Here is a 19,471-nt window from a genome sequence, read left to right on the forward strand (position 1 = left end):
GGGTATACAGTGAGTACAGTAGGGGGCTGAGTACCCTTTTGGTGCTCGTGTTGAGTATTAGTGAGGTTGAAATATTGTCCCCAGACTTCACTGATTGTGGAGTGTGGGTCAGGAAACTGAAGATCTAGTTACAGAGAGTGGGGCTTAGTTCCAGATCACTAACTTTACTAATCAGTCTCAAGGGGATAATAGTGTTGAAGGCTGAACTGTAGTCAATGAGTAGCATTCTTACATAGCTGTCCTTGGCGTCAAGTTGTTCTAGGGAGGAGTGAAGGGCAAGTGATATGGCATCTGACGTAGATCTGTTGGTCCGATAGGCAAATTGGAGTGGGTCCAGAGTAGTGGGGAGGCTGGAGTTGATTAAGGCCATGACCAGCCTTTCAAAGCACTTCATGACCACCGAAGTTAGAGCCACACATGAGCCTTCTTAGACATAGGGATAATGTTGGCCCTCTTGAAACAGGCAGGGACAGTGGCCTGCTGCAGGGAGAAGTTGAAGATGTCCGAGAAGACCTCTGTCAGTTGATCTGCATATGCTCTTGAGTGCATGGACTGGTACTCCATCTGGTCCCATCACTTTCCTTGGATTCACACGAAGGAAAACTGACCTGACCTCGGATGCAGTGTCTGTTGGGATAGGTTCGTCAGGAATGAATGTCCTTAAAGTCTGGTTGAAGATTTGTAGCTCGGGTGTCCGTTGTTGTGGTTCTGTTCGCCGAGCTGGAAGTTTTTGCTGCAAAGGTTTCGTTCCCTGGCTAGGGAACATCATCAGTACTTCTGAAGGCTTCACAGGAGGCTCCAATAGCACTGATGATGTTCCCTAGCCAGGGAACGAAACCTTTGCAGCAAGAACTTCCAGCTCGGCGAACAGAACCACAACAATGAATGTCCTCTTACTTCTCTAAATATGTTCCCTTGTTCAAGATTACCCCACTGGTTTAAAAAAAATCAGCATCTCTCATGTCAAATCCCTCAGAACCTTGAATGATTCAATCATGTCACCTTCATTTTTTAAAACCTTAATGAATAAACACCGGTGTTTAGTCATTATTGAAAAGTCAACCCTTTTGTTCCATAAATCAGCCAAGCCAAGCTCTTTTGAACAATTTCCAGTATCTTACATATGGGGAATAAAAGTACATCAATACTCCAGCACAGCCTCACCAACACACTGCATGGTAACATGAACTCCCTATTTTAAATCTCAAACAATGAAACCAGTCAAGGTCAAAAAGTCCATTTGCCTCCTTATGTACTTGCTGCATCTGCAAGCTAAAGGTCTTTTGCTTCGTACACAAGAAGACCCAAATCCCTTTGGGCTGCACTTCCTCAATATATCTATTTAAATAATAACCTGCCTTGCAATTCTTCCAACCGAGACATTAACCTGGCATTTTCCTACATCAAACCCTACCTGCCAAAGTTTTGCCCATTCACTCATCTGGATCCCCCCACAGATTCCTCACATCTTCATTACACTATGGTCTTCCTTCTACTTTTGTATCATCAGCACATTTGGATTAATTGTGCTTTTCCCCTCCTTCGAGTCATTAGTATAGAACTAAAACCCTAGGTCTCATCCTTGTGGCACTCCAACAATTACACACCTCCAACCTGTAAACCCATTAATTACAACTCTCTATCTTCTGCATGTTAGCCAATCCTCACTACATTTCCATAAAGCAAACATTACATGCAATACCATTCTCCTTTTTGGTGGTAGTGGTCATGGGTTCAGAAGGTGCTCAGGAACCTTGTTGAGTTTCTGCAGTACATCTTGTAGATGGTACACATTGTTGCTATTGAGCAACAGTACAGGAGGGAGTGAATATTAGTGGATGTGTTGCCAACAAACCAGGCGAGACGGTCCCAGATGATGTCAAGCATGAGAAAGACAAGTAAACTTGAGCATAGGGAAGGGATGAGGATGAGAAAGGTTTGGGTGAAAGGTCAAATACAACTTTCAAGATTAAAAATAAATCTTAACTGGGATAAAATAACTTGGGTTTGATGAGCCCCATGTCCCTTGTAAACAATGAATGAGATGATTGAGGCTTTGTTTGATTTCAAAAATATTTTATTTCAAGCCATACATGAAAGCTTTGGTCATTGATATTGCCCCAGCAGCCCTTCCCTCTTCATGCCCTCCGCTGGTTCCTGCACCAATGCTGTTGGGAGCAGCTAGCCCCCTCATCCCCACTGCCCATTGACATATGGAAAAGTGTGTCAAGGAGTTCACTTTCCAGCAGAGATCTTACAGACTTTGTCAGGAACTATTGGCAGCCATTTTATCCATCATGCCCAAGAAAAGAACAAAGTGCTCATCTGATTTGCATAAAATAAATAGACAATCTATTAAATTATATGTATGGGATCGTTTCTGATGAGTGTCGACCTCTCACTCATTGTACAAGTAGAAATTTCCCTTAGTCATTGAAATATTTATATATATTTTATTTATAAAAACATATGACTTAAACTCCTGGTGATTTTGTAAGCTGTTGGAGTCTCTTATTAAAATTCCACCAGTCTGGCCCTCCTTCAGCATCCCTCACGGATAGGACATTCCACATTGTGCCCATGGGATTGGGACAATTTCAGGATCAGTGATATCTGGGATCGTCCTCTGGTGGTTAGGGACTGGCACTGTCCAGGTGAGCCGGTGTGAAGGTCAGGGGGTAGTCTCAGGATATTTCTGTTCATTGTTTCTTCACTATACCCAGAGAACATTTACACTGGTGATCCACAGTTTGCCCTCTCTGGGCATCATGCCAATCCTCTCCTTCCAACGGTGGAAAATGATCAAGGATCCACATTCCCCGGAAACCGTCTGATCCTTCAGTGCTAACTCCCTGCTAAGGGTTAAATCTCTTACTGACGCCCCACCCACATGAAAACACCACCAAACAAGGCACTATTCACCCAGCCCTGGTTGTCACCCACCCAGGAAGAGTTGCAGACACCCTAACCTTGGCACTAACGATACTCTGGCACTTCATCCACAGGGTGAGTGTGTGATCAATGCACCAGTACTCCCTCACTCCATGTCACCCTCCAACTCTAACCCATCCTCCCAGACACAGGGCCAGGACCTATCCAAAACTCATTCGGGATTCAGGACAATTTCAAAGATGAGTTGCAAAACACGAGGAGTTTAAATGAATAAAGTGTAAATGTGAAGTAGGAAGGCACTTGTCAACCAGCTGCCAGGCAGCAGCCTGGGGCCTAGTCCCCATGGCAATGAGAAACAGCTGAAACCAGTGAAAAACAATTTGGAATAGTGTGTCCAGTGTACCTGAACAGATGTGAAGTGTTGCATCTTCCAACACAACCTTCTCTTCCGCTGTACCATGACCTGCTGTCTACTGCCTGCACTGTCCCGAAATCTATTGACATATTTAACTGAGAGCTGGTAATTGTCTTTCTGCACTACAATCTGCTGGAAAGGATCTCAGTTTGGTTTACTCTCGTGCCCATCTCCTTTCCTAGGTGATGAGATTTAAGTTGTTTCTTAGTGTTTATATTTATGGGGAGGGGGGGATTCAGTCATTTCCCCCTTCAGAGCATTGTCTCATCGCCCTGCTGCAGCCATCTTTGTGGTGCAACATCACCATCTGCTGGAGCTTCGCCAGTACTGCAAATCACTTTCAGCACATCTACATTCTAGTGTTGGAATGTGTATAGAATTGGAAAAGGCTATTGTGCTTCATCAGAGGGAGCATTCCTCCCTTCAGAAAGGAAACAGGGTAAACTTGTTCATTCACATGGCTTGATAATGTCCAGGAGGAGATCAGTGTATGGGGGGATGTGTTTGACAGTCACACTCTTCTGAGTGTCCAAATCTGACAACCACAAGTTGACCTGTGACCTATGATATGCCCACGAGACCTAATCCTGAGTTATCATTGAGGACAAGCTCCAAGATCAACTCCCCCTCCAGCACTGCAAAATATTGACTGTCACCCATCAATTAAAGCAGTATATAAAAACACCCCTAGCAAAAGCAATGTTGTGTAGAGAGGAAATCGAAGGGAAATCTCATGGAAGGCAAAACAGTCTCAGCTCCAAGTAGAGAGAAGGTTGGTGCTCTTGGGATGACCTGTTGTTACTGGACTCGGTCAGCTTCCTGCCCTCAGCACCATGGGTGCTGGAGTTTAGAGGTTCCCGGTGAAGCACAGGAGAACTAGGGCGTGCAGTGCGATGAAATACACAGCAAACAGCAACTTGGTCCGAGATCGGGATTGCAGCAGGGAACAAAGCGACCTGACTCTGGTGCCTCTCCGAGTCTGAAGGCAAAAAAACAACACCATCAGTGAGAGCAATGTGATGGAGGGCACGTGTGTGGACAGTCCAAAGAGGAAGCCAGGAGTGGAACGGTGGGGAAGGAATGGGAGAGGGGATTGGAAGGACAGTGAAGGTCAGTGTTGAGAAGGGGGGTGGGGGAAGGCGCTGCAGCAGGGGAGGCAGCAGCAGAAGCTCTCTCAATACGAGCATGCTCTCACCTTGCTGGGAGTGGCACTTTCTGGTAACTCGATCAGCATCGAATGCTCCTCCATCGCTGAGGTATTGAGGTTTCGCTCTTGGGCACTGACCCACTCGCTCAGCTCCACACTGAAAGGAAAAACTGATCAAATACAGCCTTTCAATAGCACAGCCTCTCCCTGTCCCAGCAGGGTTTCACATCCCCTTCCTGTCCCAGCAGGGTCTCACAGCCTCTCCCTGTCCCAGCAGGGTCTCACATCCCCTTCCTGTCCCAGCAGCGTCTCACAGCCTCTCCCTATCCCAGCAGGGTCTCACATCCCCTTCATGTCCCAGCAGGGTCTCACAGCCTCTCCCTGTCCCAGCAGGGTCACACAGCCCCGTCCTGTCCCAGCAGGGTCTCACAGCCTCTCCCTGTCCCAGCAGGGTCACACATCCCCTTCCTGTCCCAGCAGGGTCTCACAGCCTCTCCCTGTCCCGGCAGGGTCTCACATCCCCTTCCTGTCCCAGCAGGGTCTCACAGCCTCTCCCTGTCCCAGCAGGTTCTCACAGCCACGTCCTGTCCCAGCAGGTTCTCACATCCCCTTCCTATCCCAGCTGGGTCTCACAGCCTCTCCCTGTCCCAGCAGGTTCTCACAGCCTCTCCCTGTCCCAGCAGGGTCACACAGCCCCGTCCTGTCCCAGCAGGGTCTCACAGCCCTGTGCTGTCCCAGCAGGGTCCCACAGCCTCTCCCAGTCCCAGCAGGGTCACACAGCCCCTTCCTGTCCCAGCAGGGTCCCACAGCCTCTCCCTGTCCCAGCAGGGTCCCACAGCCTCTCCCTGTCCCAGCAGGGTCACACAGCCCTGTCCTGTCCCAGCAGGGTCACACAGCCTCTCCCTGTCCCAGCAGGGTCTCACAGCCCTGTCCTGTCCCAGCAGGGTCCCACAGCCTCTCCCAGTCCCAGCAGGGTCACACAGCCCCTTCCTGTCCCAGCAGGGTCCCACAGCCTCTCCCTGTCCCAGCAGGGTCACACAGACCCGTCCTGTCCCAGCAGGTTCTCACAGCCACGTCCTTGTCCCAGCAGGGTCTCACAGCCACGTCCTTGCCCCAGCAGGGTTCCACAGCCCCTTCCTGTCCCAGCAGGGTCCCACAGCCTCTCCCTGTCCCAGCAGGGTCACACAGCCTCTCCCTGTCCCAGCAGGGTCTCACAGCCTCTCCCTGTCCCAGCAGGGTCTCACATCCCCTTCCTGTCCCAGCAGGGTCTCACAGCCTCTCCCTGTCCCAGCAGGGTCACACAGCCCCGTCCTGTCCCAGCAGGGTCTCACATCCCCTTCCTGCCCAGCTGGGTCTCACATCCTCTCCCTGTCCCAACTGGGTCTCACATCCCCTTCCTGTCCCAGCTGGGTCTCACATCCTCTCCCTGTCCCAGCTGGATCTCACATCCTCTTCCTGTCCCAGCTGCGTCTCAGAGCCTCTCCCTGTCCCAGCTGGGTCTCACAGCCTCTCCCTGTCCCAGCAGGGTCTCACAGCCTCTCCCTGTCCCAGCAGGGTCTCACATCCTCTCCCTGTCCCAGCAGGGTCTCACATCCTCTCCCTGTCCCAGCAGGGTCTCACAGCCCCTTCCTGTCCCAGCAGGATCTCACAGCTTCTCTATTGTCCAACTCGGTGCCAGAAGTTCTTGAGTGGCCGTGAGGAATTCACACAACCAGCAGATACAAACCTTCTCATCCTCTCCAGCCTGTTTCGCCATTCTATCACTGCTGATCCGGGCTGATATGTACCTCAACTAGATTTCACTGCACACCCCCAATACCCCAACTCAAGCTAGATCTAGGAATCACATCGACATTTCAGTTGAATCTTAGTTTCCACTGCTTTTCAGTGGACAGGATTTCCACTGTATACAAAGAAAATGCTTCCTGACTGCGCTCCTAAATGTCTTGGTTTTAATTTCAAGATGGTGCACTTTTGCTGAGAATTCTCCCAACAAAAGGAAATGAAGGAGGAGGGTATGTGAGGTGGAGAAGTACAGGAATAAGTTGCAATGTCGGGATATAAGGACGAAGTGGGTGGATAGAGTTTCAGAATATGGAAGGAAGCAGTTGATGTTTGTAAATGGCACAGACCTGAGACTTCCCCATTTGATACATCCTGCGTTAGAACAAGCTTTCTCAGTCCTGAGGGGATGTCCTTCCTCTAATATCTTCTGACCTCAAAATAAATGTTCCATCCTTTTGCCCCTTTTTAAACAGACTCCTAATTCTCTCCTATCCAGATTAGAGAGATCACTTCCCCGTTCTCCCTGAAATGGTTCCATCCATTCACGTTACCTTTTGAGTCGGTGCTCTGCTGACAACAGGGCTTCCTCAGCAGCCAATCGCTTTTCCCGTTCTTCAGCAAGAGATCCCTCCAATTGGTGGAGTTCTTGTTCACTTCTGTCATGCATCTGTTTAGCTTCAAACAGCCTGTGAAATACAGACCAGGGAAACCAATGCTTTTCACAGGAAGGTGGCAGGTGCTGGACCAGGGATTGGCCTTGCTGTGCCCCAACCCTGTTCAGCCATTTAACCAAAGGGTGACAGATAGACTTTGGTGTAAATACAACACAAATCATTTGTCTCAATCCTCTCATACTTTAGCTTTACACAGATCACAGTTTTGAAATTTCTCACTGGCCTCCAACTCCAGACCCTTCGTACACAGCTCCTTTAATGCTGTCCCATCAAGGTACAGGCAGGTAAAGCTCTGGCTGTAGGTTTGCTCACTGAACTGGAAGGTTCATTTTCAGACATTTCGTCATCTTACTAGGTAACATCTTCAGTGAGCCTCCGGACAAAGCACTGCTTGCGTTTCCTGCTTACTATCTGTATGTTTGGGTTTCCTTGGGTTTGTGATGTCATTTCCTGTGGTGATGTCATTTCCCATGATGATGTCATTTCCCGTTCTTTCTCTCAGGGGGTGGTGGTAAATGGCGTCCAAATCAATGTATTTGCTGACCCAAACATACAAATAGAAAGCAGGAGACATCAGCAGTGCTTCATCTGGAGGCTCACTGAAGATGTTACCTAGTATGGTGATGAAACGTCTGAAAATGAACCTTCCAGCTCAGTGAGCAAACCTATATCCAGAATCCCAACCTGAGCTATAAATCTTCTTTAAACTCACTAAGGTAGAGCTCTCTCTACGCTCTCGTATCAGAAAGGCAGAGCAGAGCAGAGCAATCACATCTGATGGAGGGGATCTCCTGAGATGTGAACCCACCTGCTCCCTCTCAGAAGCTGATGCCCCCTGCTGTGCTACTTGTGACACTTTCCCCACCACCTACTGCCTTCCCTCAGCACAGGCAGATATAAAAAGAGAGGAAATCAGACTGCAAAGAGAAGCAGCCTTTCATCAAAAATGCAATTAAAATGAGCCTTGTGGCAGCAGGAATAAATTACTTCAATGGGGATTATTTACAATGACAGAAAAATTGAGAAATTGTGTCCAAATGGCCATGGATAATTTTGAATTAACAAGTTTTCCGGAAGAACTGTCAAATGCTCAGAGCCTTAATAATGTAGAGACATGAAGAGGAAAATCAATCCAGGGATCTGGGCTCAGAGAAAGGATCTGCAAGCGATCGCAAAACGTACAAGAGCTGCTACTATGGGTTAGCAACCCTCCTTTCTGCGCTGTTTCATTGTTTTATCTTGGACTGCGATATTCCCAATACCATAAAAGGAACATGCCAAGGGGGGGGTGATGAGACTAGAACGACCTCTCTCAGTGAAAGCTACAGGGATCCGGCAGCTGCTCATGGGTTAGATGGTTCCTTACAGGCCCCATTTCAGCCTGTGACATCGGTTACATTAATTACATAACAAACACAACACATAAACAACTCATTTGACCAGAGCAACTCCCACCTCGAACACACAAGCTTCTTCTAAATGAACAATCAGTAATACCCTCAAATTCTCCTCTCTCCCATCCTCACCCAGCCTCCCATTCCCAGTCACCTCAACCACTGCCTTGCTGTTTGGTCAGACAGAACGTGAGTCTTGCTGAAAAAAAGACACATTTTGCTGAAGCTTTGTGTCTTGGATTGATCAGGACATTTTGCAAGAATATCAAATCAAGGAGAAAACCAATACTGATACTGTAAAAGAGGAGACTGCAGACTGGTTAGAAAGTGGACTCTGATTCGTAGAGGCATTACCGTAGGGAACACACCGGTTAATGATAACTGACAGTTCATGATCAAGTTTTGTTTACATTTCAAACCAGGGAAATTGACTCTTAATTAGTAATTAGAAAGGGAATCTTCAGAAGAAACCTACAAAGAAAATGATGGGGAGCATGAAACTTAACTATTGCTCAAAAATATTTGCATTTTTTTCCCTTCCTTCATTCATGGGCTGAGAGTGTCGCTGCCCATCCCTAATTACCCAGAGGGCAGTTATGAGTCAAAAATGTTTGCTGTGGGTCTGGGGCCACATGTCGGCCAGACCAGGTAAGGGTGGCAGCTTCCTTCCCTGAAGGACGTTAGTGAATCAGGTGGGGTGATTCCAACAATCGACAATGGATTCATGGTCATCCTTAGATTCTTAATTCCAGATTGTTATTGAATTCAAATGCCACCATCTGCAGTGCTGGGATTTGAATCTAGGTCCCCAGAACCTTACCTGGATCTCTCGGTTAATAGTCTAGCAATGATATCATTGCCTCCCACTCTGCCAGTATATTTTTTCTGTCTGCAAACAGGATCCTGCGTATTAATGTGTGATAGCTTCCAGTGCGCGTGAGCCCATCTCAATCCTAATGTGACTCCTCACACACTGAAGAGTTATTTTGCAAATGATGTCCCATTACAGTGTCACATTCAATGTTGGCGACTGTGTTGTAACTTTGCAGCGCCGTCTGGCTGGGCGTGGCTCGGCTCTTTTGTTTTCACGTGTCAGTCCATAGGAAGCACATCCCGAGAATCACACCGGAGTGGAAGATTCACGGACCATATTATTCATTTGTAAGCCATGTAGAATGCCTTCTTGGATTGACAGTAGCACCTTGCGGGTGGCAAACAGCACTCATGTTGCTAAAAACAGTTGATGAAAAGCTTCGACCAACTCGTTTTGCAGCAATAGTCAAGTTTCATGTTCTGATCACTTTTTATGTAAAAAAAAATGTATCTTTGAAAATTTCCTTCTCTGATATTTCTTGGTGATCAAAAGGCAGGAAAATTGGTGGGCAAGCAATGAACTTACGTTGAGCAAAGTTACCTAAATAACACAAGTGGCATTGATACACCAGCTTTTTCCAATGTAAAAGGTGGAGAATTAATGATCCAGGGTATAACGGAGCAGGCACTCGGAATAAACCTGCTCTTTTAACGTTTTGCAGTGTTGCATCAATCCAAGGGCAAGAGGTGGCCTGACTATTCTTACCTTTGCTTCAGGTGTCGGAGTTCCATCTCTTTGACATGTTCCTCGTCACTGCCCTTCTCCTGGGGACCACCGGGGGCAGCATCAGTCAAGGGGCTCAACTACAAGTCAAAACCAACAACACAGAAACAGGTCATAACAGTTTCTGGAGACACAACAGAGCTCGGGGGGATTCTATAACCTCACACGGAATGATATATAATTGGAATGAAATACAGCTGGAAAGAGGAATTTGGGTGGCATATATATTTTTAAAAAGTCAGCAATGTTATAGGCTGGAGTTTACTTGACAGGTTCAGGATGATTGAAATATTGAGGAAGGGATACCTGGAAGCGAATCAGAGGCAAGGATCTTGCCCAACTTTCAGTTTCATCCCTTTCCCCATCTCTCCAATCTGGTCATGAAGTTGCTAATTCCCCCAGTTCCTATCGCTGCTCCACCCACCTTCTTCTCTTCCAGGAGATCTGCCGAAGACTGGAGCTGTTGTTCCAGAGTTAGGTGACGTGCCTGTAACTCGTTCAGTCGGTGCTGTGTCTCACGCAGGCTCTGTCCCGTTCCTCGCAGCTGAGCAGAGAGTGCGACCTTCTCCTCAAACACCAGCGACATCTGGAGACGGGACATAGCAGGTGAGGGTGGGGAATACAAGGTGCGTATGTCCTGGGTTTCATCTTTTCATGGTCATGCAGTTCAAAAGGAGGAGTGATGTTGGAAACCTACAGGGGGTGGGGTTTCATAGCAAGGGGGACCTGATGGCAGGGTCACCTTCCTCAGGAGACTGGAGTGCAATCAGAAGGGAAGTGCCTTCAGGAGAGTGGTTCAGTGTCAGTTTGGGGGAGGAAGGGAGAGAAAGAGAGAGTGTGACCATCTCAGAGTGGACAAATGCAGCGCCAACAGCTCTGAGCAAAGGACATCGCGCCCACCGCTCCGGGGGAGGGGCACCGAGTGCCCACGACTCCGGGGGAGGGGCACCGAGCGCCCACCATTTCAGGGGAAGGGACACCGAGCGCCAATCGCTCCGGGGGGGGGGGGGAAGGAACAGAGCACCCACCCCTCTGGGGGAAGGGACACCAAACGCCCACCACTCTGAGGGAATGCACCAGCACCAACAGTAATAGTGTAGCACATTCTTATGTACAGCAATAACTTGTCCATGGCACATCACAGTAACATCATTAAGTTGGTAAGGGCATGTTAAAGACTGCAGGCAACTCGCCAAGGACTCAGACAGAGTCGACATTTGTCACAGTCCCAGATGGCTGTGACATTGATAAGAAGCTGTTTTGTTACAATGATAGGGACAGAAATCTAATTGGAGGGATTGAAGCATTGACCTGAAATGTTTGGTGCCGAATTGTCAGCATTTGCACTAATTATACCTCTCAAAGCTGACCACAAATTCAGGATTTAGCTAAAATGCAGATGAACTGCAACAATCCTGAGGTGGTAATCCATCATTGCGAGGTTTGTAACAGGCTGTACTGACAATTCCCGGGGAGAACAGATCAGATACGAAGAGAGAAATGGAAGGCAGGTAATTGGGATGAAAACCCACGTGTGTGCAGGGCCTACCTTGCTGTTGAGTTTCTGGATGCGAAGTTCTTTCTGATGAAGCTCTTTCAAGCTGTTGTTCAGTTGGGACTTCAGCTGGCTGTTCTCAGTCTGCAGCCCTTTCAGCATCTCTCCAGGGTTCGCTGCCTCTTCAGGACTCTGTTTAACACATGTCATCGACTCAAACTGAACTTTCTTTTATTAAAAGATCCTATTCCCTAGTCCTGGCTCCAGCCCTCACCTTGGCTTGTTTTCACAAGACTGTCTGTCTCCCTGTGCCAGAATCACTGGCAGAAACCAAACCCCAGCATCCGGTCAGACTGCTCCATACTGCCCTGCACCCGCTCCCCCTTGTTGTTTCTCCCTTAACCTCCAATTAGGCCCTGGTCATACTGGGAGAAGGGGGCAGGGGAGTAACCACTCAATAGGAGCAAGCTGTCTCTCATCGGTTAGTACAGTGACTGTGGGCAACTCCAGGCTGTAAGTGACAGCTCAGAGTCCAGGTCTAGTGGCACAGTGTCAGTCACTGCGGTTAGATCAGGAGAGGGAACCCATTCTGGTTTTGACACAGTTAAACCCTTGTGAACTCAATTGCCAGTTCTCCAGCTCCACATTTCAGGGATGGACTCAGTGGTCAACTAACTCCCACATCCAGAAGAAAGAATAAAGGAGGAGAAAAAACTAATTTATAGCATCATACAGCATGGAAACACACGCATTGGGAGTTGAGTTTTGTTCTCACATCACTACCACCCAGTACCTCACGTCACCACCGCCCAGTACCTCACGTCACCACCGCTCAGTATCTCACGTCACCACCGCTCAGTATCTCACGTCACCACCGCTCAGTATCTCACGTCACCACCGCTCAGTATTACACGTCACCACCGTTCAGTACCTCACGTCACCACCGCTCAGTATCTCACGTCACCACCGCTCAGTATCTCACGTCACCACCGCTCAGTATTACACGTCACCACCGTTCAGTACCTCACGTCACCACCGCTCAGTATCTCACGTCACCACCGCTCAGTATCTCACGTCACCACCGCTCAGTATTACACGTCACCACCGTTCAGTACCTCACGTCACCACCGCTCAGTATCTCACGTCACCATCGCTCAGTATCTCACGTCACCACCGCTCAGTACCTCACGTCACCACCGTTCAGTATCTCACGTCACCACCACCCAGTACCACACGTCACCACCGCTCAGAATCTCACGTCACCACCGCTCAGTATCTCACGTCACCACCGCTCAGTACCTCACGTCAACACCGCTCAGTATCTCACGTCACCATCGCTCAGTATCTCACGTCACCACCGCTCAGTACCTCACGTCAACACCGCTCAGTATCTCACGTCACCATCGCTCAGTATCACACGTCACCACCGCTCAGTACCTCACGTCACCATCGCTCAGTACCTCACGTCACCACCGCTCAGTATCTCACGTCACCACCACTCAGTATCTCACGTCACCACTGCTCAGTATCTCACCTCACCAGCACTCAGTATCACACGTCACCACCACCCAGTACCTCACATCACCACCGCTCAGTATCTGACCTCACCACCACTCAGTATCTCATGTTACCACCACCCAGTATCGCAGGTCACCGAGTATGTAACGTCAGCCCATTTGTAAAGAGCAATACCTGCTGGGTCACCTTCAGTCGTAACTCCTGGCACAGGCTCTGAAGCTCCTGGATCTGATTATCCTTATCAGACACAGCGATCAGGTACTGTTCCTTCAGCCTCTCACACTGTTTGCTAAAAGATGTCTTCTCAGATCTACAAGACAGGACAAGGGAGTTACACAAAGACACAAGGCAGGTGGATCCCCGCACTGGGGCAGGGGGAGAGGGAGCCCTGCACTGGGACAGGGGGAGAGGGAGCCCCTCACTGAGGCAGGGGGAGAGGGAGCCCCTCACTGGGACAGGGGGAGAGGGAGCCCCTCACTGGGACAGGGGGAGAGGGAGCCCCTCACTGGGACAGGGGGAGAGGGAGCCCCTCACTGGGACAGGGGGAGAGGGAGCCCCGCACTGGGACAGGGGGAGGGGGAGGCCCTCACGGAGGCGGGGGAGAGGGAGCCCCTCTCTGGGACAGGGGGAGAGGGAGCCCCGCACTGGGACAGGGGGAGAGGGAGCCCCTCACTGAGGCAGGGGGAGAGGGAGCCCCTCACTGGGACAGGGGGAGAGGGAGCCCCTCACTGGGACAGGGGGAGAGGGAGCCCCTCACTGGGACAGGGGGAGAGGGAGCCCCTCACTGGGACAGGGGGAGAGGGAGCCCCTCACTGGGACAGGGGGAGAGGGAGCCCCTCACTGGGACAGGGGGAGAGGGAGCCCCTCACTGGGACAGGGGGAGAGGGAGCCCCTCACTGAGGCAGGGGGAGAGGGAGCCCCTCACTGAGGCAGGGGGAGAGGGAGCCCCTCACTGAGGCAGGGGGAGAGGGAGCCCCGCACTGGGACAGGGGGAGAGGGAGCCCCACGCTGGGACAGGGGGAGACGGAGCCCCGCACTGGGACAGGGGGAGACGGAGCCCCGCACTGGGACAGGGGGAGACGGAGCCCCACACTGGGACAGGGGGAGACGGAGCCCCACACTGGGGGCAGAGGGAGAGGGAGCCCCACACTGGGACAGGGGGAGAGGGAGCCCCGCACTGCGACAGGGGGAGAGGGAGCCCCGCACTGCGACAGGGGGAGAGGGAGCCCCGCACTGGGACAGGGGGAGAGGGAGCCCCGCACTGGGGGCAGGGGGAGAGGGAGCCCCGCACTGTGACAGGAGCAGAAGGAGCCCCGCACTGTGACAGGGGGAGAGGGAGCCCCGCACTGGGGGCAGGGGGAGAGGGAGCCCCGCACTGGGGGCAGGGGGAGAGGGTGCCCCGCACTGGGGGCAGGGGGAGAGGGTGCCCCGCACTGGGGGCAGGGGGAGAGGGAGCCCCGCACTGGGGGCAGGGGGAGAGGGAGCCCCGCACTGGGGGCAGGGGGAGAGGGAGCCCCGCACTGGGGGCAGGGGGAGAGGGAGCCCCGCACTGGGGACAGGGGGAGAGGGAGCCCCGCACTGGGACAGGGGGAGAGGGAGCCCCGCACTGGGACAGGGGGAGAGGGAGCCCCGCACTGGGACAGGGGAGAGGGAGCCCCACACTGGGACAGGGGGAGAGGGAGCCCCACACTGGGACAGGGGAGAGGGAGCCCCGCACTGGAACATGGAGAGGGAGCCCCGCACTGGGACAGGGGAGAGGGAGCCCCACACTGGGACAGGGGGAGAGGGAGCCCCACACTGGGACAGGGGGAGAGGGAGCCCCACACTGGGACAGGGGGAGAGGGAGCCCCACACTGGGACAGGGGAGAGGGAGCCCCACACTGGGACAGGGGGAGAGGGAGCCCCACACTGGGACAGGGGGAGAGGGAGCCCCACACTGGGACAGGGGGAGAGGGAGCCCCACACTGGGACAGGGGGAGCCCCGCGCTGGGACAGGGGGAGAGGGAGCCCCACACTGGGACAGGGGGAGAGGGAGCCCCACACTGCGACAGGGGGAGAGGGAGCCCCACACTGGGACAGGGGGAGCCCCGCGCTGGGACAGGGGGAGAGGGAGCCCCACACTGGGGCACCAGAGTAACAGTCCATTTTCGATATATTTTGGGAGCATAGTGTTGCTACTGATTTTCGATTTCACTGATTGGCCCCTTCTCCTAGCGTTGGCCAACAGAAACCGTTTACGATCATTCCATCTCAGTCCATGCGTGTCATCTCTGGGGACAATGTGGCCCAGAATACATGTTGCTGTTCCCTTTGTACCAACAGGTTTTGCACATCAATGTAACTCATTGTAAGAAAATGAACTCTCCGGTCTGTAAAAACACAAATTCTTGCTGTGTATCAGAGCCAATTGGGTGAAGTGTGTCTGCTCATGAAGGTGATGTGGGAGCTATCGCGCTTGCTAACTAGTGAGAGAAAAGCAGCAGTCCACTATTAACCTGAGCTGTCCAAGCTCCTCCTGACAGGAAACCCGATCCTTCTCCAGTTGCTCTTGGGTCTCTTTGCTGTCAGCAATCTGTTGGGTCTGGGCTTCGAGCCGGCTCCGGAGTTGGGATAGTTCTGCAGTCGCTTCCCTACACTGCATGTGCTGCTGCTGCAGCTTCGTCAGCTCCTCCAGCTGCAACACAATGAGGGAAGTTAAACACAGAGATACATCAGGGGAGTACGGAGTAGAATGCAGGACAGTTGCCCAAAACAGCTTTCACAGGGGGATGAGAGAGAGAGAAGAGGCAGAGGGGTGCAGGATCCCAACACAGCGGGCTAGGGAGAGAGTGGCTCCCACAGAACGTTTCAGAACTGGAGACAGAGGACAACACATTGGCATGGAGAAGAGGACTGGGGATAGGATAGGACACTGGGACAGAGCAGGACACTGGGGATAGAGGGCGCGACACTGGGACACAGCAGGGGACTGGGGATAGAGTGCGGGACACTGGGACACAGCAGGGGACTGGGGACAGAGGGCGAGACACTGGGACACAGCAGGGGACTGGGGACAGAGGACGTGACACTAGGACAGAGCAGGCGACTGGGGACAGAGGGCGGGACACTGGGACAGAGCAGGGGAGTGGGGACAGAGGGCAGGACACTGGGACACAGCAGGGGAGTGGGGACAGAGGGCTGGACACTGGGACACAGCAGGGGAGTGGGGACAGAGGGCGGGACACTGGGACACAGCAGGGGACTGGGGATAGAGGGCAGGACACTGGGACACAGCAGGGACTGGGAATAGAGGCGGGATTCTGGGACAGAGCAGGGGACTGGGGATAGGGGCCGGGTCACTGGGATGATCCTCGCATTGAGCCGCAGTCCTGAGGATGGCGATACCTTTCACAATCTGGCTTTATAAAACACATGCTTGCAGTCAGCCAATAGCTCATTTTGTCACCCACTTCACAGGACCATCAGACCGTTAACATTGTAGGAGACGTAGGCCATTCAGCCCTTTCTAATCTGACATTCAGAGAGATCATGGATGATCTGATAATCCTCAAATTCACTCTCCTGCCTTTTCCCCATTACCCTTAATTCTCTAACTGATTAAAAATCTCATGAATGTAGTGTCATAGAGATACAGACCCTTTGGTCCAACTCGTCCATGCTGACCCAGTATCCTAAACTGAATTCAATCTTTCCTGTCCATGTACCTGTCTAAATGTCTTTTCGATGTTGTCACTGTACCTGCCCTCCTACCACTTTCTGTGGCAGCTCATTCTGTACACGTGCCATCCTCTCATTGCCCCTCAGGTTCCTTAGTCTGGACTCCCCAACCTTTGGAAAAATACATCAGCCATTCACCTTACCTATGCCCCCTCTATAAGATCACCCCTCAGCCTCTGATGGTCCAGGGAAAGAAGTCCCAGCCTATTTAGCCTCTCCTTCTAACGCATACCCTCCAGTCCCAGGAACATTTTATAATTTTTCTGTACCTTTCTAGTTTAACAATAGCAGGGCAACCGGAATTGTACACAGTATTCTAAATCTGGCCTCAGCAATATGTTGTACAGCCACATGCTGATGTCCCAACTCCTGTACTCAATGCTCTGACCAATGAAAGCACGCATACCAATTGCCTTCTTCACCACCCTGTCTATCTGCAATTCCACTTTCAAGGAACTATGAACCTGTACCCCTCGCCTGAACAACACTCGCCAGGCCCCTACCATTAACTGTGTAAGTCCTGCTCTGGTTTGCCTGACCAAACTGCTACACCACGCGTTTATCGAAATTAAATTCCACCTGCCACTTCTCAGCCCATTGGCCCATCTGATCAAGATCCCATTGTACACTTAAATAGTGTTCTCCACTGTCCACTTAACTGATCTTGGTGTCACCCACAAACTTTCTAACCACACCTCCCACATTCTTATCCAAATCACTGATATAAACGAGAAACAACAATGGACCCAGAACCAATCCTTGAGGCACATTGCTGATCACAGGACTCCGGCTGAATAATAACACCCTAGCCCCACACTCTGTCTTCTACCACCAAGCTCATTTTCTCTCCAATTGGCTAGCACCCCCTGGATCCCATGGGATGTAACCTTACTAAACAGTCTACTTTGCAGGAGCTTGGCAAAGGCCTTGCTAAAGATCAAGTAGACAACATCTGCCACACTCCCTTCATCTAGCTTGTGGTCACTGCTTTAGAAAACTCAGTCAAGTTTGTGAGACCTGGTTTCTCTCCGTCAAAGCCAAGGTGACTATCCTTAATCAGTCCTCGCCGTTCCAAAAACGTAAATCCTATCTCTCAGAATTGCCTCCAACAACTTGCCCACTACTGACGTCAGGCTCTCCTGTCTTTAGATCCCTCACTTTAACATGCAGCTTTTCTTAAATAATGGCACAACATTCCTCATCCTCCAATCTTCTGGCACCTCACCTGTGGCTGCTGATGATATAAATATCTCGGCAACGGGGCCTGCAGTCTCTTCCCATACTTTTCCACAATGCTCTGGGATATACCTGATCTGGTCCCAGGCCTTCACATGTTTTAAGATCTCCAGCACCTCCTCTTCTGTAATATGGATTCTTTTCAAGACATCACTATTTATTGCAGTGAGTGGGGAGACAATAAGGACGGCAGATACTGGAAGCAAGAGTTAATGTATGTGAAGCTGAAAATGCACAGCAGGTCAGACAGTATCTGAGCAACAGCAAAGTCAATGTTCCAGGCCGCAACCCAAAAGGATCTTCTGATGAAGTGTTTCAGCCCAAAACTTTGATTTCTTGCTCCTCAGATGTTGTGTTTTTCCCCAAGTTGCCAAGCCTCCATGTCTTTCCCCAAAGTAAATACTGAGGCGAAGTATTCATTTGGTATTCACTCATCTCCTGTGGTTCCACATACAGGCAAACTTCTGCATTCTATTCTATTACTCTGATGTACTTATGCAAGGTATGATTTGCCTGGGGAGCAGGCAAAACAATACTTTTCACTGTATCTCAGTATGTGACAATAATAAATTAAATCTCTCCTTAGTTACTGTTTTGCCCTTAATGTCCTTGGAGAATCTCTAAGGATTCTCCTTAATCCTACTTGCCAAAGCTATCTCAGGTTCCCTTTTTGCTCTCCTGATTTCCCTAAGCATAGTCCCACTCCCACTCCCCATTTACTATTCCATGGATTCACTTGATCCCAACTGTTTCTACCTGAAGAATATATTTCATGATTCTGCCTTGACAGCCCTTTGTGGTAATGAATTCCATGGATTCACATCCTCTGACCCCTCATTCTGAGATCATGCCCTCTGGTCTTAGGCTCTCCCACATGGGAAAGCAACCTTTCTACAAATACCCCGTGAGCAGATCTTTCCTGAGATAAGGGACGCAAAACTGTTCATAACATTCTAGCTGTGATCTACCTAGTGCCTCATATAGATTTAGCAAAAACTACCCAAACATTTATATTCTATTTCCTTTGAAATAAAGGCCAACACCTCATTAGCCTTCCTGATTATCTGATGAAGTTGGATGCTAAGTTATTGGGATTTATGCCTGAAGACTCCCAAATTCCTCTGTGCTGTGACTTTCTCCGATCTTCCCCCATTTAAATAATATTCAACTCTTCTATTCCTCCTGCTGAAGTGGATATCCTCACATTTTTCCACATTAGATTAGATTCCCTACAGTGTGGAAACAGGCCCTTTGGCCTTACAAGTCCACACCGACCCACCGAAGAGCAACCCACCCAGACCCATTCCCCTATATTTACCCCTGACTAATGCACCTAACATTATGGGCAATTTAGCAAGGCCAACTCACCCAGCATGCACATCTTTGGACTGTGGGAGGAAACCGGAGCATCCGGAGGAAACCCACGGAGAGAAGTGCAAACTCCACACAGACAGTTGCCCAAGGTGGGAATTGAACCCGGGTCCCTGGCACTGTGAGGCAGCAGTGCTAAACACAGAGCCAGCATGCCGCCCATCTGCCATTTTTTTGCCCGCTCAATCTGTCTGTATATCCCTACAGATGCTTCTCGTCATCCTTTCCAC

At 50.7% G+C, this 19,471-nt stretch overlaps 1 protein-coding gene across 2 annotated transcripts in view; it reads right to left on the minus strand.

The window, feature by feature from the left end:
* Positions 1 to 2,055: 2,055 nt before the first annotated feature.
* LOC132826692 (golgin subfamily B member 1-like) overlaps positions 2,056 to 19,471 on the minus strand; it is a 71,993-nt gene continuing 54,577 nt past the window's right edge. The window contains exons 16-23 of one of the 2 annotated variants that reach the window (XM_060842762.1): positions 15,413 to 15,591; positions 13,092 to 13,227; positions 11,454 to 11,591; positions 10,329 to 10,490; positions 9,887 to 9,984; positions 6,791 to 6,925; positions 4,503 to 4,611; positions 2,056 to 4,286 (exon numbers count right to left, since the gene is read on the minus strand). In XM_060842762.1, coding sequence (XP_060698745.1) covers positions 4,155 to 4,286; positions 4,503 to 4,611; positions 6,791 to 6,925; positions 9,887 to 9,984; positions 10,329 to 10,490; positions 11,454 to 11,591; positions 13,092 to 13,227; positions 15,413 to 15,591 — 1,089 coding nt within the window. In that variant the 3' untranslated portion in view covers positions 2,056 to 4,154. The remainder of the gene's footprint in view (positions 4,287 to 4,502; positions 4,612 to 6,790; positions 6,926 to 9,886; positions 9,985 to 10,328; positions 10,491 to 11,453; positions 11,592 to 13,091; positions 13,228 to 15,412; positions 15,592 to 19,471) is intronic. The other variant, XM_060842763.1, reaches the window with a different exon arrangement.

Source organism: Hemiscyllium ocellatum, chromosome 23 (genome assembly GCF_020745735.1).
Source record: "Hemiscyllium ocellatum isolate sHemOce1 chromosome 23, sHemOce1.pat.X.cur, whole genome shotgun sequence".
In the NCBI taxonomy this organism is placed as follows: domain Eukaryota; kingdom Metazoa; phylum Chordata; class Chondrichthyes; order Orectolobiformes; family Hemiscylliidae; genus Hemiscyllium; species Hemiscyllium ocellatum.